General features: G+C 41.9%; 1 protein-coding gene across 1 annotated transcript in view; it reads left to right on the top strand.

Moving 5' to 3' along the window:
- The window catches only part of OBSL1 (obscurin like cytoskeletal adaptor 1), a 60,920-nt gene that overhangs the window by 30,587 nt on the left and 6,968 nt on the right, over positions 1-23,365 (top strand). Inside the window, exons 14-22 of the mRNA XM_044304375.1 lie at positions 172-444; positions 1,008-1,280; positions 2,802-3,077; positions 6,727-7,002; positions 19,350-19,625; positions 19,743-20,012; positions 20,503-20,769; positions 20,854-21,233; positions 21,354-21,507. Coding sequence (XP_044160310.1) covers positions 172-444; positions 1,008-1,280; positions 2,802-3,077; positions 6,727-7,002; positions 19,350-19,625; positions 19,743-20,012; positions 20,503-20,769; positions 20,854-21,233; positions 21,354-21,507 — 2,445 coding nt within the window. The remainder of the gene's footprint in view (positions 1-171; positions 445-1,007; positions 1,281-2,801; positions 3,078-6,726; positions 7,003-19,349; positions 19,626-19,742; positions 20,013-20,502; positions 20,770-20,853; positions 21,234-21,353; positions 21,508-23,365) is intronic.

Raw genomic sequence — 23,365 nt, 5'->3', positions numbered from 1 at the left:
TATCGTTTGACTGGTAGAAGAAATTCAAAACTGGAGATTTCCCATAAATTGTGTCTTTTGAGCACTCCAATATGTAATACAATCATATGTGCTCTGGTCCTAGAACCTCCAGCTGGAGATTGGCGATTCCCTCCCTAAATGGTGATGATTTATTAATCTTCTGTCTTCCAGATCCTCCAGTGAAGCTGGTGAACACCAGTGATGACACAGACCTGATGTATCTCACTGGCGAACAAGTGGAGCTAACTTGTGAGGTATCAAGAGAGAACGCCTCTGTACAATGGTACAAAGATGGAAATGTGGTGGAAGAGATGGAAGACATAAGACTGGAATCGGATGGGAAGCATCGTGGACTTACTATTCAAGCTGCCCAAATGCATCACTCGGGAGAGTATACCTGTGATGCTGAAGATGACTCCATCTGTTACTATGTAAAAGTTACTGGTAAGCAGAGAAAATTTTCCCCACAAAAGTTTTTCCACCCAAATTGTTTTTGGTCTACAACACTATTGATGATGATATCTCATCCTGGAGACTTCTCTACTGGTGGTAGTCCTAAGTGAAACTTTGACATTGTATACAGACTAGCAGTATGAGACTCAATCGCCCAGTTTCCCCAGATCTTCAAATTTGCAGCCACAATTGGCCATAATCATTTAAGGTCAACAAAAGTCAATCACAAAAGCATGTCAAACCAATCCACTCAATCATCCTGGTGGATCACCATCAATCCAAATTGACAAAACTGAACAGGTCAATTCACCCATCTCTAGTCAGGTATCATAAAGTCCGGACGGTTTGTTGCAGTGGAGGCTTGAGAGACAGGGTCAATTCAAGGATGGTCTTGCCCAAATTTTATTTCAAGGTGAGAGCCATTAGCGATCATGGGAACGGAAAATGTAGTCTAAATTTATTTTTTTTATCACAAATTGGATTTTGACATAATTAGTCCCACAAGGACAAATATATTTTGGTAACTTTTTAGCAGTTTTTTTCTTTCTTTCTAGAGCCACCAGTAAAGTTTGTCAATACAAGTGAAGACACGGAACTGGTATGTGTGAACGGGGAGCCTGTGGTGCTAAGCTGCGAGGTGTCCAGGGAGAATGCACGTGTACGCTGGTACAGGGATGGGGTAGAGGTGGAGGAAAGCGAGAACATCAAGGTGGAGTCTGAAGGTCTGAAGCGCAGGCTGGTTATACATTCGGCACAGGCACAGGATTCGGGAGAGTATATCTGTGACGCAGGGGACGATGCTGTATTCTACAGCGTATTAGTGACAGGTAAGACTGTTATGCTACTGCTTGATAGGTCATCACTAAACTTGTGCACATAAGAAAATGGAGTTATGGGGTGGAGCACAAATATAAAATATCCTATATACAGTATGTTCTCAAATCAGTGTTCTTCTGTTATCACCTGTCAATCTCCTCTTAAATTTTCACACAATATCATATTTTCTATCTATCTCCACATTCATCTCGACATCACTCCACCCTCCTACTCTTTTATCATCTGTTCTGGATAAACATTTCTTCATGATACTTTTTCCTATGAATTATTACAGCCCTGCCTTAAAAATGTAGGTCAGCTACATGATCAACTGCTCTCTCCTCCTCTATATAATAATCACTCCACCATTTTCCACTGTCCTGCAATTTTGTCATAACGTGACCATCCTTCCATGGTATCATAACTTAAATGTCCCTCCATATCATAATTTTTCTGCCCTTCAACATTGTCATAAATTCAACCTCTTTAAAAGATCACTAACTTTTCACAAAACATTTGATATGTCATAGAGATATAAAAAGTTGTGATTGGTGGCAGTGGCATAGCATGGGTTGCCAGTGCCCTTGGCAAGCCAAGTATTGGACCCCCACTAGCCTGTGACATGTGATTGCCAGTTCAGCTGGAGGAAGTGGCTTAGTCCATTTGTCAATTCACCAAATAGCCCGCATTGAGCTATATGTACCGAGCAGTGGAGAAGGCAGAAGCAGTATTAAACTGCTTCTGCCTTCTTCTCAAGTTCTTTGACAGCTGGAAAGCCAATCTAGATCTCCCTGGCAGCAGTATTGTCCTCTGCATACCACTCCCCCACTGGCAGCAGTATTGTCCCCAAATGTCTCACCTCTCTTGGAGACTTGCAGGACAGCAGCAGTGAGGCTGGAGTTCTTCTGTGCTTGTCTCCCCTTGTTCTAGGGATTGGTGGGGGTCTCAGCAATCAGATCCTCACCGATCACAACTTTTGATATATTTCTGTGACATATCAAATGTTTTTTGAAAGTTAATGACCCTTTAAATCAGTGTGATTCTATTTTCTGCTGTTGTGTCTCTCTATGTAACCATTCAACTCTCCTCCAATATCATCTCAGCTCTACCCTCTCTCCCTATTGTCAAACTCAAACTTCCTCCATATTGTCAAATTCCACCTTCTTTTCATATTGTCAAACTCTTTTCGTCTCATTAGTTCTGCATTCCGTCCTAAAATTCCGTTATTTTCCGTCATAACCCTGTTATAATGGAACAGTATAACGGAACTACTAATGCTGATGCGAACCTGCCCTAAGTCAGCTATTCTTTAATATTAGCATAGCACCCTCCTGCAATCATCACTCCATTCTCCTCCAATAACATCATAACTCCACTGTTCCCAACTGAACATGACACCATGATCATAAAACTATGCGGCCCGTGGCCTAATTTGCCTCTCTGAGTAATTTTCAGCCATATTTAGTTTTTTTTCCACCCGGTCATTAATGACATACTGTATATAATTATTATTATTATCTGCATATTTCCAGATCCTCCTACCAAGATTGTGTTCCCAGAAGTCCGATCACAGGAACTGGAGCATATAATAGGAGCGAGGGTGGAGCTGGCGCTGGAAGTGTCACGTACCAGTGGGAAGGTGCGCTGGTTCAAAGATGGACTGGAAGTAGATGAAGATGAGAATCTGCAGGTGATCTCCGAGGGAACTCGCCGCTGTTTAATCTTGTCAAGAGCCAATGTGGACGACTCTGGGGAATACATCTGTGACACAGACAGTGACTCTATCACATTCGATGTCAATATATCTGGTGAGGAAATTCAAAGAGTATATATTTACCAAACCCACAGATGCCAGCATCAAACTGGGATATCTTGGAACCAGTAGAAGCACTTATTCTGACATCCCACCCTCTGGTCATTCAGAATATAGACATGACCACGTAGTATGCATTCTGTGTTTACAATGTTTCCTTAACCCCCTTCCTGATGCAGTGATTTTCTGTTTTTGTGTTTCCATTTTTCGCTCCCTGCCTTCCTGGAGCCATAACTTTTTTATTTTTCCATTGACATAGCCGTATGAGGGCTTGTTTTTATTGCAGGACAAGTTGCACTTTCTAATGCATTATTTCATATTGTATAGAATGTAGTGGGAAGCTGGAATTTTTTTTTCCAAATGGGGTTTTGTTTTTACCGCGCTCACTGTGCGGTAAAACTGACTTGTGCTCTTCATTCTCCAGGTCAGTAAGATTACGGTGATACCACATTTGTGTGGTAAGTGATGAAAAAAACGGCAAATTGGCCATTTCACTGTATGGGAATTTTTTATATTTTAATAGTACAGGCGTTTTTGCACACAGCGATGTTGGTTTATTTTATTACTTAAGTATTAAGTACATTGATTTTAATATATATACTGTGTATATATATATTTATTTTATTTTTTTAATTATTTTTTTTACTTTTTTTTTAAACTTTTTTTAGGACCACAACATGCAGTGATCCGACTGCAAATTGTTTAGGGTAATGGCATTTTCTCCATTATCCTATACAGAAATAGTTATATTACAATTCAGTATTGCCACCTGCTGCCCTGAATTGTAATATACAAGTAATGAACCTGGAAGCCTAGTACAGGCTCAGGCTCATTTGAGGGGCATCTGAGTGGTTAAATGTTCATGATCGGCATAAACGCCGATCGCGGACATTAGCTGTATGAAACAGCAGGCACCCGCTAGCTATGGCACTCACTCGCCTCTGGAGCGGGCGCCATCTTTAAAGACCCAACATCCGTCGTACATGTATGGCGGATGTCGTGAAGGGGCTAAAGCAACCATCCATTAAGTAGTTTAGAAATGCTGGATAAGTCAGTACAGGGATTGATTACCTGCTGTGTATTTTCCTTTTTGGCTGCTTTGTAGCTCAGCTCCATTAGCTCCGTGAGAATAACACCTACATATGCCCACATGAAAAGTGAGAAGTCTTGCTCCACACCATATACAAAACCACAACATGAAAAATCGAGCAAGGCAAAATATAAAAATATCAATTCGTTTATTAGTCCAAAATCTCAATTAAAACATATTTCTCGCTAATGTCATTGGGGGACACAGCACCATGGATATACGCCCAGCTACCACTAGGAGGCGACACTAGATATGAAAAAAGGTTGGCTCCGCCCAGGTGGGCTGGGCTATACCCTCTCCACAGACACTAGGCTAATCAGTTTTAGTCTAGTGTCCGTAGGAGGCAGACACCACCTGCTCTTCTCCTGCAGGTCTTGCTGCTACTTTTTTTTTGCTTTTTTCTATCTGCCATTCCATGCTATGCCCTCTCCTGGTCCTGTTGGGTCACATGGTTCTCCTGCACCTCCGTGCCCAACTTTTTGCATGAGATTTCCTTCCCACCCTTGGGGACTGCTTTGGGACATCCCATGGTGCTGTGTCCCCCAATGGCATTAACGAGAAAATTGGATTTTTGCACTTACCGTAAAATCCCTTTCTCGTTTAATTAATTGTCGGACACAGATTCCACCCTTTGTTTTCATTTCTCTTTTTGTTACCGGGCCGATGTTCTTCTTCCTTCCCCGGTCCAGGATATGTTGGTTCTTTGCTTTTGTTTCTCTCTCCTACTGCTATTGGTACCAACTGATTAGCCTAGTGTCTGTGGAGAGGGTATAGCCCACCTGGGCAGAGCCGACCTTTTTCATATCTAGTGTCGCCTCCTAGTGGTAGCTGGGCGTATACCCATGGTGCTATGCCCCCCAATGAATTGAACGAGAAAGGGATTTTACGGTAAGTACAAAAATCCAATTATCTCAGAAGCATGCTGGATATTGTTAGAGATACACATAGTCCACCATCAATGTCATAACAGGTAAGTGTAGTGCAGAATGATGAAAACTCAAAAATAAGGAAAACATTTACACAATAGAGAATTATGGTCTGGTAAATAGGTCAAGAGACGTGCTAAATAATGTGCTAATAAGGGTACTTTCACACTTGCGGCAGTGTGATCCAGCAGGCAGTTCCGTAGTCGGAACTGGCCGCCGGATCCGCCGATCTGCCGCTGACTGAAAGCATTTGTGAGACGGATACGGATCCATCTCACAAATGCATTGCAAGGACGGATCCGTCTCTCCGCTTGTCATGCGGACAGACGGATCCGTCTTGTATATTTTTTCACATTTTTACCGGTCTGCGCATGCGCAGGCCGGAAGGACGGATCCGGCATTCCGGTATTTTGAATGCCGGATCCGGCACTAATACATTCCTATGGGAAAAAACTCCGGATCCGGCGTTCAAGCATGTCTTCAGTTTTTTTCACCGGAGATAAAACCGTAGCATGCTGCGGTTTTCTCTTTTGCCTGATCAGTCAAAACGACTGAACTGAAGACATCCTGATGCAAACTGAACGGATTACTCTCCATTCTGAATGCATGTGGATATGCCTGATCAGTTATTTTCCGGTATTGAGCCCCTAGGACGGAACTCTATGCTGGAAAACGCTAGTGTGAAAGTACCCTAAATGGAAAGAAACCATCTACGGTGCTAAATGATAATAGTAACCAATAAATGGTATATACAGGATATACAACGACATATATATATATGCACATTTCCTGACCAACTTACTGACCAACAGAAAATAAACTGAATTCGCAACTACATGAGTAAAAACAGAGAAAAGATGACATACACAATATCAGTAATGCCTACCCTGTGACATGATGGAGAACACATCGCTAGACAAACAAGTCCACCTGGACGCGAGTTTCACCTACTGGCTTCGTCAGGAGGTGTGTGTGTAATAAAAAGCCAAGTGCATATGTGTTATATATGCCTGGCTTTTTATTACAAATTTTATGCTAAAAATAATTTTTCACAAGCTCTTTATTTAAAAATATATGAAAAATTGCCAATTGGTAGTGGGTCAGCCAATGGATAACGCACCCTTGGTAAAACCATAGTGCTACAGGGGTGTGCCACTATATTTATTGATTGTGATATACTTTTTATTAAAAATGTTCAGCCATTTCTGAGAAACAGGGTTAAAAATCAGTCTGTTTGCAATCAGTTTCTGCTTTCTTTGCATCCCGTCATCTGATGTCTTATTGGTAGCACTTATCTGTGATCTCCTGACCTCATAAACAGTTATATGAGCCATATTCTTATCAGTTATCAGAGTGCTTTGAGTGTTTGTAAGGAGATCAGAGATCTATAGAGCTATTCATGGGCTGTCAGATGATGGGATTCAAAGAAAACAGACTCATTTTTAACCCTGTATCTCCGAAACAGCTGAACACTTTTAATAAAGACCGACTGAAGAAATTATTTTTAGTCCAAAATGACTAAAATGCAGATATAAAAAAAAATGCCCCATTAACCTGATTATTGATAACAATGAGGACCCCATTTTTTTTTACTTTGTTTCCTTTGTGCTTTTATTAACATTATGCAGAACCTCCTGCCAAGTTTGTAAGCAGCGGCTGCTCCCCTCCTGTACTGCACGTGACTGAGGGGGACCCCCTGTCCATACAGTGTGTGCTGTCTCGCACACCTGATGTCATTCGTTGGTTTAAGAATGGGACAGAAGTGACACCAGATGGGAATCTGACTCTGGACGATGAGGAAGAGAAGTGCTCTCTAAGCCTGGTGCATGCGCAGCCAGAGCACGCCGGAGAGTACAAGTGCAGCGTGGGAACCGACTCTCGGGCCTTCCAGGTTCATGTTGATGGTAAGAACTTATAAAGACGTGTGGATGTGTGCCGATCAAACACTGGAGTAGCGTTTTCATTGTACTTCACTGTTTACATTTTTTATATTTTTGATTGTTTTTACTTATTTATTTACTTTCTATATAAAAAACAAACAAAACCATTTTATTGTGATAGATCTGAGTATAGTGTAATAAATTCAAATTGTATCTTTTGATTGTGGTGCTGGAATCCAAGTCAAAACCAACAAAATGAGTTATTACAATAACTAATATTTATATTAAAATGAAATAAAATGCATTTAAAAATAAAGTTAGATAAAAATTAAAACAGATGAACAGAAAAGAAGGCAGAAGATTAACCATAGAAGGACAAACTCTCCTTTTGTATCTCTGTACAGCACAGGAGCTGCTGTATATATTATAGGACCTTTTCTGTACAGCACAGGAGCTGCTGTATATATTATAGGACCTTTTCTGTACAGCACAGGAGCTGCTGTAATTATTATAGGACCTTTTCTGTACAGCACAGGAGCTGCTGTAATTATTATAGGACCTTTTCTGTACATTGAAAACATTCTGAGATGTTCATTTACCTTCTGAAAATCAGCTCTAGTGCATGAGATACGGAGATTAGATTAGGAGTTCAGCTAGAGACAGGAGCTGGTCTGGTAGATTGCTGAGGGATAGGCAGGGGCGGACTGGGGATTAAACTGGCCCCATGTTGTAGGCGGGTCCAAATTGACAGAAGGTGGAGCCAGCAATACCACAGTGCAACAAAATATACTGCCCCAGCAGAACCAGATACCACAGTGCAGCACAATATACGGCCCCAGCAGAGCCAGATACCACAGTGCAGCACAATATACTGCCCCAGCAGAACCAGATACCACAGTGCAGCACAATATACTGCCCCAGCAGAACCAGATAACACAGTGCAGCACAATATACTGCCCTAGCAGAACCAGATACCACATTGCAGCACAATATACTGCCCCAGCAGAACCAGATACCACAGTGCAGCACAATATACTGCCCCAGCAGAACCAGATACCACAGTGCAGCACAATATACCGCCCCAGCAGAACCAGATACCACATTGCAGCACAATATACTGCCCCAGCAGAATTATATACCACAGTGCAGCACAATATACTGCCCCAGCAGAACCAGATACCACAGTGCAGCACAATATACTGCCCCAGCAGAGCCAGATACCACAGTGCAGCACAATATACTGCCCCAGCAGAGCCAGATACCACAGTGCAGCACAATATACTGCCCCAGCAGAACCAGATAACACAGTGCAGCACAATATACTGCCCCAGCAGAACCAGATAACACAGTGCAGCACAATATACTGCCCCAGCAGAACTATATACCACAGTGCAGCACAATATACTGCCCCAGCAGAACCAGATAACACAGTGCAGCACAATATACTGCCCCAGCAGAGCCAGATACCACAGTGCAGCACAATATACCGCCCCAGCAGAACCAGATACCACAGTGCAGCACAATATACCGCCCCAGCAGAACCAAACACCACAGTGCAGCACAATATACTGCCCCAGCAGAGCCAGATAACACAGTGCAGCACAATATACTGCCCCAGCAGAACCAGATACCACAGTGCAGCACAATATACTGCCCCAGCAGAGCCAGATAACACAGTGCAGCACAATATACTGCCCAAGCAGAACCAGATACCACAGTGCAGCACAATATACTGCCCCAGCAGAGCCAGATACCACAGTGCAGCACAATATACTGCCCCAGCAGAACCAGATACCACAGTGCAGCACAATATACTGCCCCAGCAGAACCAGATACCACAGTGCAGCACAATATACTGCCCCAGCAGAACCAGATACCACAGTGCAGCACAATATACCGCCCCAGCAGAGCGAGATAAGACAGTGCAGCACAATATACTGCCCCAGCAGAACCAGATACCACAGTGCAGCACAATATACTGCCCCAGCAGAACCAGATACCACAGTGCAGCACAATATACCGCCCCAGCAGAGCCAGATAACACAGTGCAGCACAATATACTGCCCCAGCAGAATTATATACCACAGTGCAGCACAATATACTGCCCCAGCAGAACTATATACCACAGTGCAGCACAATATACCGCCCCAGCAGAACCAGATAACACAGTGCAGCACAATATACTGCCCCAGCAGAACTATATACCACAGTGCAGCACAATATACTGCCCCAGCAGAACTATATACCACAGTGCAGCACAATATACTGCCCCAGCAGAACCAGATAACACAGTGCAGCACAATATACTGCCCCAGCAGAGCCAGATACAACAGTGCAGCACAATATACCGCCCCAGCAGAACTATATACCACAGTGTAGCACAATATACTGCAAGCAGAACTATATACCACAGTGCAGCACAATATACCGCCCCAGCAGAACCAGATACCACAGTGCAGCACAATATACTGCCCCAGCAGAACCAGATACCACAGTGCAGCACAATATACTGCCCCAGCAGAACTATATACCACAGTGCAGCACAATATACTGCCCCAGCAGAACTATATACCACAGTGCAGCACAATATACTGCCCCAGCAGAATTATATACCACAGTGCAGCACAATATACTGCCCCAGCAGAACTATATACCACAGTGCAGCACAATATACTGCCCCAGCAGAACTATATACCACAGTGCAGCACAATATACTGCCCCAGCAGAACCAGATAACACAGTGAAGCACAATATACTGCCCCAGCAGAGCCAGATACCACAGTGCAGCACAATATACCGCCCCAGCAGAACTATATACCACAGTGTAGCACAATATACTGCAAGCAGAACTATATACCACAGTGCAGCACAATATACCGCCCCAGCAGAACCAGATACCACAGTGCAGCACAATATACTGCCCCAGCAGAACCAGATACCACAGTGCAGCACAATATACTGCTCCAGCATAACTATATACCACAGTGCAGCACAATATACTGCCCCAGCAGAACTATATACCACAGTGCAGCACAATATACTGCCCCAGCAGAACCAGATAACACAGTGCAGCACAATATACTGCCCCAGCAGAGCCAGATACCACAGTGCAGCACAATATACCGCCCCAGCAGAACTATATACCACAGTGTAGCACAATATACTGCAAGCAGAACTATATACCACAGTGCAGCACAATATACTGCCCCAGCAGAACCAGATACCACAGTGCAGCACAATATACTGCCCCAGCAGAACCAGATACCACAGTGCAGCACAATATACTGCCGCAGCAGAACTATATACCACAGTGCAGCACAATATACTGCCCCAGCAGAACTATATACCACAGTGCAGCACAATATACTGCCCCAGCAGAACTATATACCACAGTGCAGCACAATATACTGCCCCAGCAGAATTATATACCACAGTGCAGCACAATATACTGCCCCAGCAGAACTATATACCACAGTGCAGCACAATATACCGCCCCAGCAGAACCAGATAACACAGTGCAGCACAATATACTGCCCCAGCAGAGCCAGATACCACAGTGCAGCACAATATACCGCCCCAGCAGAACCAGATAACACAGTGCAGCACAATATACTGCCCCAGCAGAACTATATACCACAGTGCAGCACAATATGCTGCCCCAGCAGAACTATATACCACAGTGCAGCACAATATACTGCCCCAGCAGAACCAGATAACACAGTGAAGCACAATATACTGCCCCAGCAGAGCCAGATACCACAGTGCAGCACAATATACCGCCCCAGCAGAACTATATACCACAGTGTAGCACAATATACTGCAAGCAGAACTATATACCACAGTACAGCACAATATACCGCCCCAGCAGAACCAGATACCACAGTGCAGCACAATATACTGCCCCAGCAGAACCAGATACCACAGTGCAGCACAATATACTGCCCCAGCAGAACTATATACCACAGTGCAGCACAATATACTGCCCCAGCAGAACTATATACCACAGTGCAGCACAATATACTGCCCCAGCAGAATTATATACCACAGTGCAGCACAATATACTGCCCCAGCAGAATTATATACCACAGTGCAGCACAATATACTGCCCCAGCAGAACTATATACCACAGTGCAGCACAATATACCGCCCCAGCAGAACCAGATAACACAGTGCAGCACAGTATACTGCCCCAGCAGAACTATATACCACAGTGCAGCACAAAATACAGCCCCAGCAGAATCAGATAACACAGTGCAGCACAATATACTGCCCCAGCAGAACTATATACCACAGTGCTGCACAATATATTGCCCCAGCAGAATTATTTACCACAGTGCAGCACAATATACTGCCCCAGCAGAACCAGATAACACAGTGCAGCACAGTATACTGCCCCAGCAGAACTATATACCACAGTGCAGCACAATATACTGCCCCAGCAGAATTATTTACCACAGTGCAGCACAATATACTGCCCCAGCAGAACCAGATAACACAGTGCAGCACAGTATACTGCCCCAGCAGAACCAGATACCACAGTGCAGCACAATATACTGCCCCAGCAGAACTATATACCACAGTGCAGCACAATATACCGCCCCAGCAGAACCAGATAACACAGTGCAGCACAGTATACTGCCCCAGCAGAGCTATATACCACAGTGCAGCACAATATACCGCCCCAGCAGAACTGTATACCACAGTGCAGCACAATATACCGCCCCAGCAGAACCAGATAACACAGTGCAGCACAATAAACTGCCCCAGCAGAACTATATACCACAGTGCAGCACAATATATCGCCCCAGCAGAACCAGATAACACAGTGCAGCACAATATACTGCCCCAGCAGAACCATATACCACAGTGCAGCACAATATACCGCCCTAGCAGAACCAGATAACACAGTGCAGCACAGTATACTGCCCCAACAGAACCCCAATATACTGCCAAGCAGAACTATATACCACAGTGCAGCACATTATACCGCCCCAGCAGAACCAGATACCACAGTGCAGCACAATATACCACCCCAGTAGAACCAGATAACACAGTGCAGCACAATATACTGCCCCAGCAAAACTATATACCACAGTGCAGCACAATATACTGCCCCAGCAGAACTATATACCACAGTGCAGCACAATATACTGCCCCAGCAGAACCAGATAACACAGTGCAGCACAAAATATACTGCCCCAGCAGAACTATATACCACAGTGCAGCACAATATACTGCCCCAGCAGAGCCAAATACCACAGTGCAGCACAAAATACTGCCCCAGCAGAACTATATACCACAGTGCAGCACAATATACTGCCCCATGCATATACATTAAAAGTACTTTTTCTCATTACTTTCCAAAAAAGCCATTGTGCCTGGTTCATCAGGGATTTTTCTGGTGACAGACTCCCTTTACATTCAGTGCATATACAGTAAGCTCTCCCTAGTGATGGCTGTTGATAGGACCTCACTGCTTAAAGAAACGTTTAAATAACAAATACTTTATTCAATATTCTATTAAAATGGAAAAAAAACTAAAGCAAAAACCACCCGAATAACACAGGTTCGATTAGGCAGGGAATAAACAGCCAGAATGTTATCATTACTCTGTCTGTGCAGGGGATGCGGCAGAACTCCGGCCATTGCAAAGATACTTTATTATATATCAAATCTCATTTGTGATTACGTGATATAAGAACTTGGAAATCATAGACATCTTCAGTGATAACTAATGAACAGCTACTTCAGTTTTTGATAAATGTCTCTTGATGTTGGTAAATCATCTGTCATGTGTGTCCCCTCATCTGTTGGTCAAAGATCAGGTCTACATCTCCATGGTGGTGCTGGATATGGTGGCTCGCTAAGGCTATTTTTTTTACACTTGCGGCAGAGTGATCCGGCAAGCAGTTCCGTCGCCGAAACTGCCTGCCGGATCCGGCAAAACGTAGGCCAACTGATGGCATTTATCAGGATCCTGATCAGTCTTAAAAATGCATTGAAATGCGCATGCGCAGATCAGAAGGACGGATCCGGCACTAATAAATTCCTATCGAAAAAAATGGCATCCGTTTTTTTCGCCGGAGATAAAACCGTAGCATGCTGCAGTTTTATCTTTTGCCTGATCAGTCAAAATGACTAAACTGAAGACATCCTGATGCAAACTGAACGGATCACTCTCCATTCAAAATGCATAGGGATTAGGCTCCTTTCACACCTGCGTTCAGGTGTCCGCTCGTGAGCTCCGTTTGAAGGGGCTCACAAGCGGCCCTGAACGCAGCCGCCTGGCCCTAATGCATTCTCAGTGGAGGCGGATCCACTGAGAATGCATCCGCCTGCCAGCGCTCAGCCTCTGCTCCGCTCAGTGAGCGGACACCTGAACGCTGCAAGCAGCGTTCGGGTGTCCGCCTGGCCGTGCGGAGGCGAGCGGATCCGTTCCGACTTACAATGTAAGTCAATGGGGACGGATCCGCTTGAAGATGACACCATATGGCTCAATCTTCAAGCGGATCCGTCCCCCATTGACTTTCAATGTAAAGTCTGAACGGATCCGCTCAGGCTACTTTCACACTTAGAAATTTTTCTAAGTTATAATGCAGACGGATCCGTTCTGAACGGATGCAAACGTCTGCATTATAGGAGCGGATCAGTTCAGAACGGATCCGATCGAACGCAGGTGTGAAAGTAGCCTAAAACTGTTCAGTTCTTTTCCGGTATAGAGCCCCTAGGACGAAACTCTATGCCGGAAAAGAAAAACGCAAGTGTGAAAGAACCCTAAGGGAGGTGTGAAGCACCTCTACACCAGTGTTCTTCAACCTTAAATGCTAAGATGACGCACAGGAGAGCATTGTGATAATTAGTGGGGGCCAGTCTCGGACCACAGCGATGGTCGGATGGAGAGTGATCTGCTGTGCTAAAGGTCCAAACAAAGAACAGGTAGACTTCAAAATATTATATCCAGAAAGCCATCCACCCATTTTTTCTTAAATAAAAAATACATAGAATATTCATATGTAGACAGTTAATATGTGCTTAAAAAAAAATTGGGATGGAAGTATCCCTTTAAGAAAATAACTTTAGCATACTTCTAGGCCCATCAGTGTGCTCTGCTGTCTGAGGCCCATAATATACAGAGACAGACTAGATTTTTAGGGACATATTGCCTTTAAAACCCGTATCCCACATCTGACAGCAGAGTAAGGGGGCATGGCATTTCATGGTATTCCCCATCTCAGCCTGCATTAGTAATCAGATTTATTGGGGAAATTTAGGAAGATGGCCTTCATGCCAGCTGTACCCACCGTGGTGGTGAATGTCTTGTGTGATTTTCTGCTGCATATGTGGTGTGATCATTGCCTTACTTGCCTTTTCTCATCATTCTTGTAAATACAATTTGCTTGCAACCTAATTGAAAGGGGGATTGAAACTGCAGTTAGATTCTGTCCCCCCTCCGTTATCAACTGGGACTCTTAATTCCTCTCGGTGTTTGGTTCTTGGAAGAGACTGTAGTGATGTTCTTAGAGCGTGACCAGATCATGCCGCGGAGGGTGTGCACTGTGTCTGAGGACCTCAGGCTGGCACTCTCTCTGTCCCGATCTGACTCTGAAGTGAGATGGTACAAGGACGGCGAGCGACTACAGGACAATCCGCACATACTAATGGAGGAGAGGGGAGCGGAGCGCTCACTGACCATCCTTGGAGCAGTGCGTGATGACGCGGGGGAATATCTGTGCGATGGTCGCAACGACAGCTTCAGCTTTTATGTCACTGTGGGAGGTAACAGGAGTGACGAAGAGGCACTGCAACCAACACCCTCCTGCATTATATCCCCCTAACACCCAAATCCCTGCATACCCCTTTCCCCAGCCTATGCTGTGAGACACCCAAATTGCATCCCTCTGACATGTTAAATGTCAGCCTCACCCATCAAAGTCTCTTGGATGTAATCACCTTTAAAAGAAATGCAATGACTTACAACACTTTATGGTCTGGAAAATACAAAAAACAAATAATTTAATAAAATGTGAGAAATCAAAAGCAATTCCAGTCACTGTACAGATTAGCAATAATAGTGCAGCAAATATTTTTGGGGTGGTGTGCTGCCTCCTATGTACAAGACTATAACTACTATAATACTGCTCCTATGTACAAGAATATAACTACTATAATACTGCTCCTATGTACAAGAATATAACTACTATAATACTGATCCTATATACAAGAATATAACTACTATAATACTGCCTCCTATGTACAAGACTATAACTACTATAATACTGCTCCTATGTACAAGAATATAACTACTATAATACTGCTCCTATGTACAAGAATATAACTACTATAATACTGCTCCTATGTACAAGAATATAACTACTATAATACTGCTCCTATGTACAAGAATATAACTACTATAATACTGATCCTATATACAAGAATATAACTACTATAATACTGCCTCCTATGTACAAGACTATAACTACTATAATACTGCTCCTATGTACAAGAATATAACTACTATAATACTGCTCCTATGTACAAGAATATAACTACTATAATACTGCTCCTATGTACAAGAATATAACTACTATAATACTGCTCCTATGTACAAGAATATAACTACTATAATACTGCTCCTATGTACAAGAATATAACTACTATAATACTGCTCCTATGTACAAGAATATAACTACTATAATACTGCTCCTATGTACAAGAATATAACTACTATAATACTGCCTCCTATGTACAAGAATATAACTACTATAATACTGCCTCCTATGTACAAAAATATAACTACTATAATACTGCTCCTATGTACAAGAATATAACTACTATAATACTGCCTCCTATGTACAAGAATATAACTACTATAATACTGCTCCTGTGTACAATAATATAACTACTATAATACTGCTCCTATGTACAAGAATATAACTACTATAATACTGCCTCCTATGTACAAGAATATAACTACTATAATACTGCTCCTATGTACAAGTATATAACTACTATAATACTGCTCCCTATGTACAAGAATATAAGTACTATAATACTGCTCCTATGTACAAGAATATAACTACTATAATACTGCTCCTATGTACAAGAATATAACTACTATAATACTGCTCCTATGTACAAGAATATAACTACTATAATACTGCTCTTATGTACAAGAATATAACTACTATAATACTGCCTTCTATGTACAAGAATATAATTACTATAATACTGCCTCCTATGTACAAGAATATAGCTACTATAATACTGCTCCTATGTACAAGAATATAACTACTATAATACTGCCTCCTATGTACAAGAATATAACTACTATAATACTGCTCCTATGTACAAGAATATAACTACTATAATACTGCCTCCTATGTACAAGAATATAACTACTATAATACTGCTCCTATGTACAAGAATATAACTACTATAATACTGCTCTTATGTACAAGAATATAACTACTATAATACTGCCTTCTATGTACAAGAATATAATTACTATAATACTGCCCCCTATGTATAATAATATAACTACTATAATACTGCTCCTATATACAAGAATATAACTACTATAATACTGCCTCCTATATACAAGAATATAACTACTATAATACTGCCCCTATGTACAAGAATATAACTACTATAATACTGCTCCTATGTACAAGAATATAACTACTATAATACTGCCTCCTATGTACAAGAATATAACTACTATAATACTGCTCCTATGTACAAGAATATAACTACTATAATACTGCCCCTATGTACAAGAATATAACTACTATAATACTGCTCCTATGTACAAGAATATAACTACTATAATACTGCTCCTATGTACAAGAATATAACTACTATAATACTCCTCCTATGTACAAGAATATAACTACTATAATACTGCTCCTATATACAAGAATATAACTACTATAATACTGCCCCTATGTACAAGAATATAACTACTATAATACTGCTCCTATGTACAAGAATATAACTACTATAATACTGCTCCTATGAACAAGAATATAACTACTATAATACTGCCCCTATGTACAAGAATATAACTACTATAATACTGCTCCTATGTACAAGACTATAACTACTATAATACTGCCTTCTATGTACAAGAGTATAATTACTATAATACTGCCCCTATGTATAATAATATAACTACTATAATACTGCTCCTATATACAAGAATATAACTACTATAATACTGCCTCCTATGTACAAGACTATAACTACTATAATACTGCCACTTATATACAAGAATATAACTACTATAATACTGCTCCTATGAATAAGAATATAACTACTATAATACTGCTCGTATGTACAAGAATATAACTACTATAATACTGCTCCTTTGTACAGGAATATAACTACTATAATACTGCCCCCTATGTACAAGAATATAACTACTATAATACTGCTCCTATGTACAAGAATATAACTACTATAATACTGCTCCTATATACATAAATATAACTACTATAATACTGCTCCTATATACAGGAATACAAACTACTATAATACTGCTCCTATATACAAGAATAGAACTAATATAATACTGCCTCCTATATTTAGGAATATAACTGCTAAAATACTGCCCCTGTGTACAAGAATATTACTCCTATAATACTACCTCCTATGTACCAGAATATATCTACTATAATACTGCTCCTATGTACAAGAATATAACTACTATAATACTGCTCCTATGTACAATAATATAACTACTATAATACTGCTTCTATCTACAAGAATATAACTATTATAATACTGCTCCTATGTACAAGAATATAACTACTATAATACTGCCTCCTATGTACAGGAATATAACTACTATAATACTGCTCCTATGTACAAGAATATAACTACTATAATACTCCTCCTATGTACAAGAATATAACTACTATAATACTGCTCCTATATACAAGAATATAACTACTATAATACTGCCCCTATGTACAAGAATATAACTACTATAATACTGCTCCTATGTACAAGAATATAACTACTATAATACTGCTCCTATGAACAAGAATATAACTACTATAATACTGCCCCTATGTACAAGAATATAACTACTATAATACTGCTCCTATGTACAAGACTATAACTACTATAATACTGCCTTCTATGTACAAGAGTATAATTACTATAATACTGCCCCTATGTATAATAATATAACTACTATAATACTGCTCCTATATACAAGAATATAACTACTATAATACTGCCTCCTATGTACAAGACTATAACTACTATAATACTGCTCCTATGTACAATAATATAACTACTATAATACTGCTTCTATCTACAAGAATATAACTATTATAATACTGCTCCTATGTACAAGAATATAACTACTATAATACTGCCTCCTATGTACAGGAATATAACTACTATAATACTGCTCCTATGTACAAGAATATAACTACTATAATACTGCCTCCTCCGTACAAGAATATAACTGCTATAATACTGCTCCTATGTACAAGAATATAACTACTATAATACTGCTCCTATGTACAAGAATATAACTACTATAATACTGCCTCCTATGTACAAGAATATAACTACTATAATACTGCTCATTTGTACAAGGATATAACTACTATAATACTGCTCCTATGTACAAGAATATAACTACTATAATACTGCTCCTATGTGCAAGAATATAACTACTATAATACTGCCTCCTCCGTACAAGAATATAACTACTATAATACTGCCTCCTATGCACAGGAATATAACTACTATAATACTGCCTCCTATGTACAGTATGTTCAGTATAAAAATATACTGTTGATATTAGACTGGAATTATCGTAGGCTTGTAGGGACAGGTGAGATGCTGTCACAGTAATGCAGTATATATCATTTAAAGGTTATCATTCTAAAGACATTGTTGGGTGTAATCTCTAACTTCTTTACTGACACCTTCTATTATATTTGCCACCTACATTATGAAGGCTGATGTGCTCATTTCCATAATAAAGCAAACATATTAACAGGTTCCTTGGCCTAACCCACATTGCCTGCTTGTAGTCAAGCTAACCACTTTTCATAAATTTGCAGAGCCCTCCTTTATCAACCTCATCCACCCTTCTGTGTCCTTGCTTTGCCTCCTTCCTCCTCCTGTCATGCCTCCATTATACTGTTCTATGCCTCCACAAAGCCTCATAACACCCCCCCATGCTTGCAATGCCTCCCTGTCAGTGCCTATTCTCGGATGACATTGCCCGTAGTGACGTTTCGTTTGCTGTTTCGGCTGAGAAGGGCTGCATTTCTACTTGCTTGGCGGTCATTTTGTAGTGATTTTGTGTATTCTATTTTTTAGCCTTAATTTTCTCTTTTCTCTCTTAGCTCCTCCGGTCACCATTGTGGGCAACACTGGAAGTCCAGAGCACCATACTTTGATGACCGGGGATGACCTGGTTCTTTCCTGTGAGCTATCTCGGCCAAATTTCAAGGTGCGCTGGCTGAAAAATGGCGAGGAGATAGTATCTGCAGGACGAGTCAAAATCACATCTCGAGGAGTTCACCGGCAAATTACCATACAAAGTGTTCGACCTTCAGACTCTGGCACATACACTTGTGATGCTGGCACTGACCAATTACATACAGAAGTCCATGTGGAAGGTAAGGAACCATATGTCGTGTATGGACCATCTCTGTACTTTTGCTTTGGTTTCTATCATGGTGATGTCATTGGACATCACATATAATTAAATGTTTTTGATGGTTGTGTCTCTTCAGCACCACGGCAAGTTGAATTTATCACTGAGCTCCAGAACGTCACAGTCCTGGAAGGAGACACTGCCACCTTTAAATGTGTTGTATCTCCGGATGATGTGATCCTCCACTGGGAACTCAATGGATCCCCTGTCAATTCAGACCGAAGAGCCAGCATGGCAAGTAATGGACTTTGCCACTCTCTAACCTTGACTGGCTGTCGCTTGTCTGATTCTGGCACCATCACTGCTAATGCCGAGGGGCTCATCTCACGGGCAAGACTAAGAGTGCAAGGTAAGAAGATGTGTTGCTATCATCTGCATTGGTTCCTGGAGCACAGAAGGCCTACGCATTGATGTCAATCTGTAAGCAACCATCCAAGGAAGGGTTACGTTCATGCACAGGATGTAAAAGAGTTGATATTACCTACCAGTTTTTGGGAGTTGTGGTGAATGTCCCTTCTTTGGTGTTTCCTCCTCGGTACCATCTAGGCAAACTGTCTTTGCTTGAGGGAAAGAGGAGGTGACTTAGGTCCGAAGAGAAAGTATGTTGGAGGAGTTGGTAGTGTTGTTGGAGATGATCATATTGTTGTTCCCACATCACAAGGGCTGAGGTTGGCATACTGAGTGTGATATGTCAACACCATGGTCAGTTATGTGGGACACTCTGGGAGTCACAGTAGATAAAAAATGTCCAGTCTTCTTACTTTCAATGTGATGGATCATGAATTTTTTGGGTTGGACTGTTGGAGTTCTTTAACAAGACTGTGTTTTTTTTCCCACAGAAGCTCATGTGATGTTTCTTCAAGGGCTGGAAGACACAGAGGTGGAAGAGGAACAGGATGTGACTTTTGAGGTCCGGGTCACCACTGAGAAGGCAGAAGTTCATTGGGTGAAGCAGGGAGTTGTTATTCAGCCCAGTGATAGGTTTACTCTTCAAGACTCTGGGCACAACCATACACTTATCATCCATGGTGTCCAGGCATCTGACAGAGGGAGGTACACCTGTGAAAGCCTCCACGACCGAACCGATTGCCGTTTGAATGTGCTACGTAAGTCTCATTGTTTTTCTAGGAAACCATATTTCCTCAAATAGATGACTCTAGGTTCACTATTTTTGTTATTCTTCACAACAGCCCGAAGTATCGCAATAAAGAAAGGTTTAACTGATTTGCGATGTAAGGAGGGAAGTGACATCGAGTTTTCGGTGGAATTGTCTCATGATGATTTGAAAGGAGAATGGTGGAAAGGAGGCATCCGTCTGACCTCTGATGAACGGTGCATCATCAGATCAAGTGGACGGCAGCATTTCTTGCGCCTTATAGACCTAATGCTTCCAGATACTTCAGTGATTGCTTTTACCACCGATACTTTACGCACCATGGGGCAGCTGACTGTCATTGAGCATCCACTTACCATTACACAACCACCACAAGACTTTGTCGTTAATGAGTCTGGGCTAGCAACATTCCAGTGTGAGGTCTCCAAACAAGAAGCAGTTGTGACTTGGAGCAAGGTAAGAAAAATTATTCCTTACTCTATTATAATACTGCCCCCTGTAGATATGAAGAAAGGAGAACAATTCTGAAGGGCATCTTGACTGTAGGTTTTCAGAAATGTTCTGGTTCTCTTACAGGATGGAAAAGAGTTGGTTCTGAGCACATTGTGCCGTATGTTTTCTGTGGGACGACGGAGAATACTTCATATTAGCCAGTGTGGCCCTCAGGATGCTGGGACATACACATGCCATGTGGATGACTTGAGTGCATCGGCCACGTTGCGTGTTCTTGGTAAGTCTTCCCAACCCTCCTGGAATATCCCAGAGGCCCCTGAAAATAGCTGAGATCTCTGAGACACCCTGAAGAGCAGGATGTTTTCGGGAGTCAATGCCCAAGACTGAAGATCGGTGCCGAAACAGGGAGAGGAGAGTATCTGCACATCTTGTCTGTGGTCTGTATTTTGGGGATACTCTGATCAGGAGTTTGAATTAAGAGGCAGTCCGGTCTGGAGTCTTGAGAGGGAGTTTGGGGCCTGTGTAAGTTTGAAGGAGTTTGGTTTGGGGCCTGTATAGGTTTGGGGGATCTGGGGAGTCTATTTGGGGGGTCTGGTCTTGGATTTGTGTATATTTACACCAAATTGAGTTGTTTTTTGGGCATTTGCAGTTTTTCCCATGGGTTGGGTTCACAATCCAGAATTCCTTTGGCAATTATGATTACTAGATGTCACCACATACTGTAGCCAGTAGATAATAAGGAACCAGAGGTTGACTGACCATAGACCCTACAGGGAATTCTCCTGGTGGGCCAATACCCATGTGGCAGTATAAGCCCTCCTAACGGCCACCAGCCAGGTACATAATGATCTGATTCTCTCAGTATTAATTAATGCTAGGAGCGCTAGGTACTCATATACCTGGCTGGTGACCACAGGTGTCCTCCTCAGTTCAAGTGTATCGTTATCCTTAGGACAGAGATACTGTTGATTACTGTGGCAGGGGTAAGGGGGTAGTATTTTGTGCTGCACTCTTGTATTTGGTTTTGCTTGGGTGGTATTTTGTGCTGCACTATGGTATTGATGTATCACCCCTTTTTCTCCCTACTTATGTTGACCCTGCAATCTGTCAATTGAAACCCTCCTATAACATGTTTTTTTTTTTTTATCCAGGACCACTATAAATTCCCAGTCAGCCCCTGTAAGGAATGTTTCTGAACAGGTACTACAGGGTGGTCCACAAAAAAGTAGCCCGCCTCCAATATCTCCAAATATATCTTAGTTGTCCACAACAACCAATCAGAGCTCAGCTTTCATTTTTTCAGAGCCCTGTAGGAATTGAAAGCTGAGCTCTGATTGGTTGCTATGGGCAACTAAGTCTGATTTATTATTCAGTCTGATCCAAGTGGCTATTGTGTCAGAAAGATGGTGTTCTCCACGGAACATCGAATAGTGATTGTGGAAAGCTATGTACGAAGCAGATCGATTAAGGAAACACAAGAGACCTTTGCCGACAAGTCCCCAGGAACAAAACCACCAGCGAAACGTTATATTCCGAGTCTTCTTCGGAAATGATATCAAACTGGCTCTGTTGTAAACATGAAGAAACCGAGGCCTCCATCAATCAGAACGGCTGAAGTTGTGCATGAAATTCAGCAGCGGATTGCAAGTAGCCCCCAAAAATCACCTCGAAGACTGTCTCAGCAAGTTGGTGTATTATGAACAACGTTTCAGCGAGCCGGAAACCGCACCGAATAACGTGTGTGCAGGAACTGAAAGAGCCTGACAAAGCGAAACGTATCAATTACTGGATTTAGTTGCTGACTATGATTGCTGACAGACATTTGGACCCATTGCTGTACTTCATGACGGACGAAAGACACGTAAATTCCCACAATACGAGGTTCTGGTCAGCTGAAAATCCCCATTTGACTCACGTCACACCTTTTCACGACCAGAAAATTGGTGTTTGGTGTGCAGTGTCAGGAACACGAATAGTGGGCCAAATTTTCTTCAAGCCAACTGTAAATGCCACAATTTACCTGGACATCTGTGAAGAGTTTTACAACCAACTAATGCCAGAAGAAAAAATGTCCAACAAGATGGGGCACCACGCCGCACCTCAAGGAACTCACTGGACGGTTCATGAACTATTTA

The sequence above is a fragment of the Bufo gargarizans genome, chromosome 8, assembly GCF_014858855.1.
Source record: "Bufo gargarizans isolate SCDJY-AF-19 chromosome 8, ASM1485885v1, whole genome shotgun sequence".
Taxonomy (NCBI): domain Eukaryota; kingdom Metazoa; phylum Chordata; class Amphibia; order Anura; family Bufonidae; genus Bufo; species Bufo gargarizans.
Note: the sequence above shows the minus strand (reverse complement) of the source record. Positions and strands in the feature narration are given on the sequence as shown.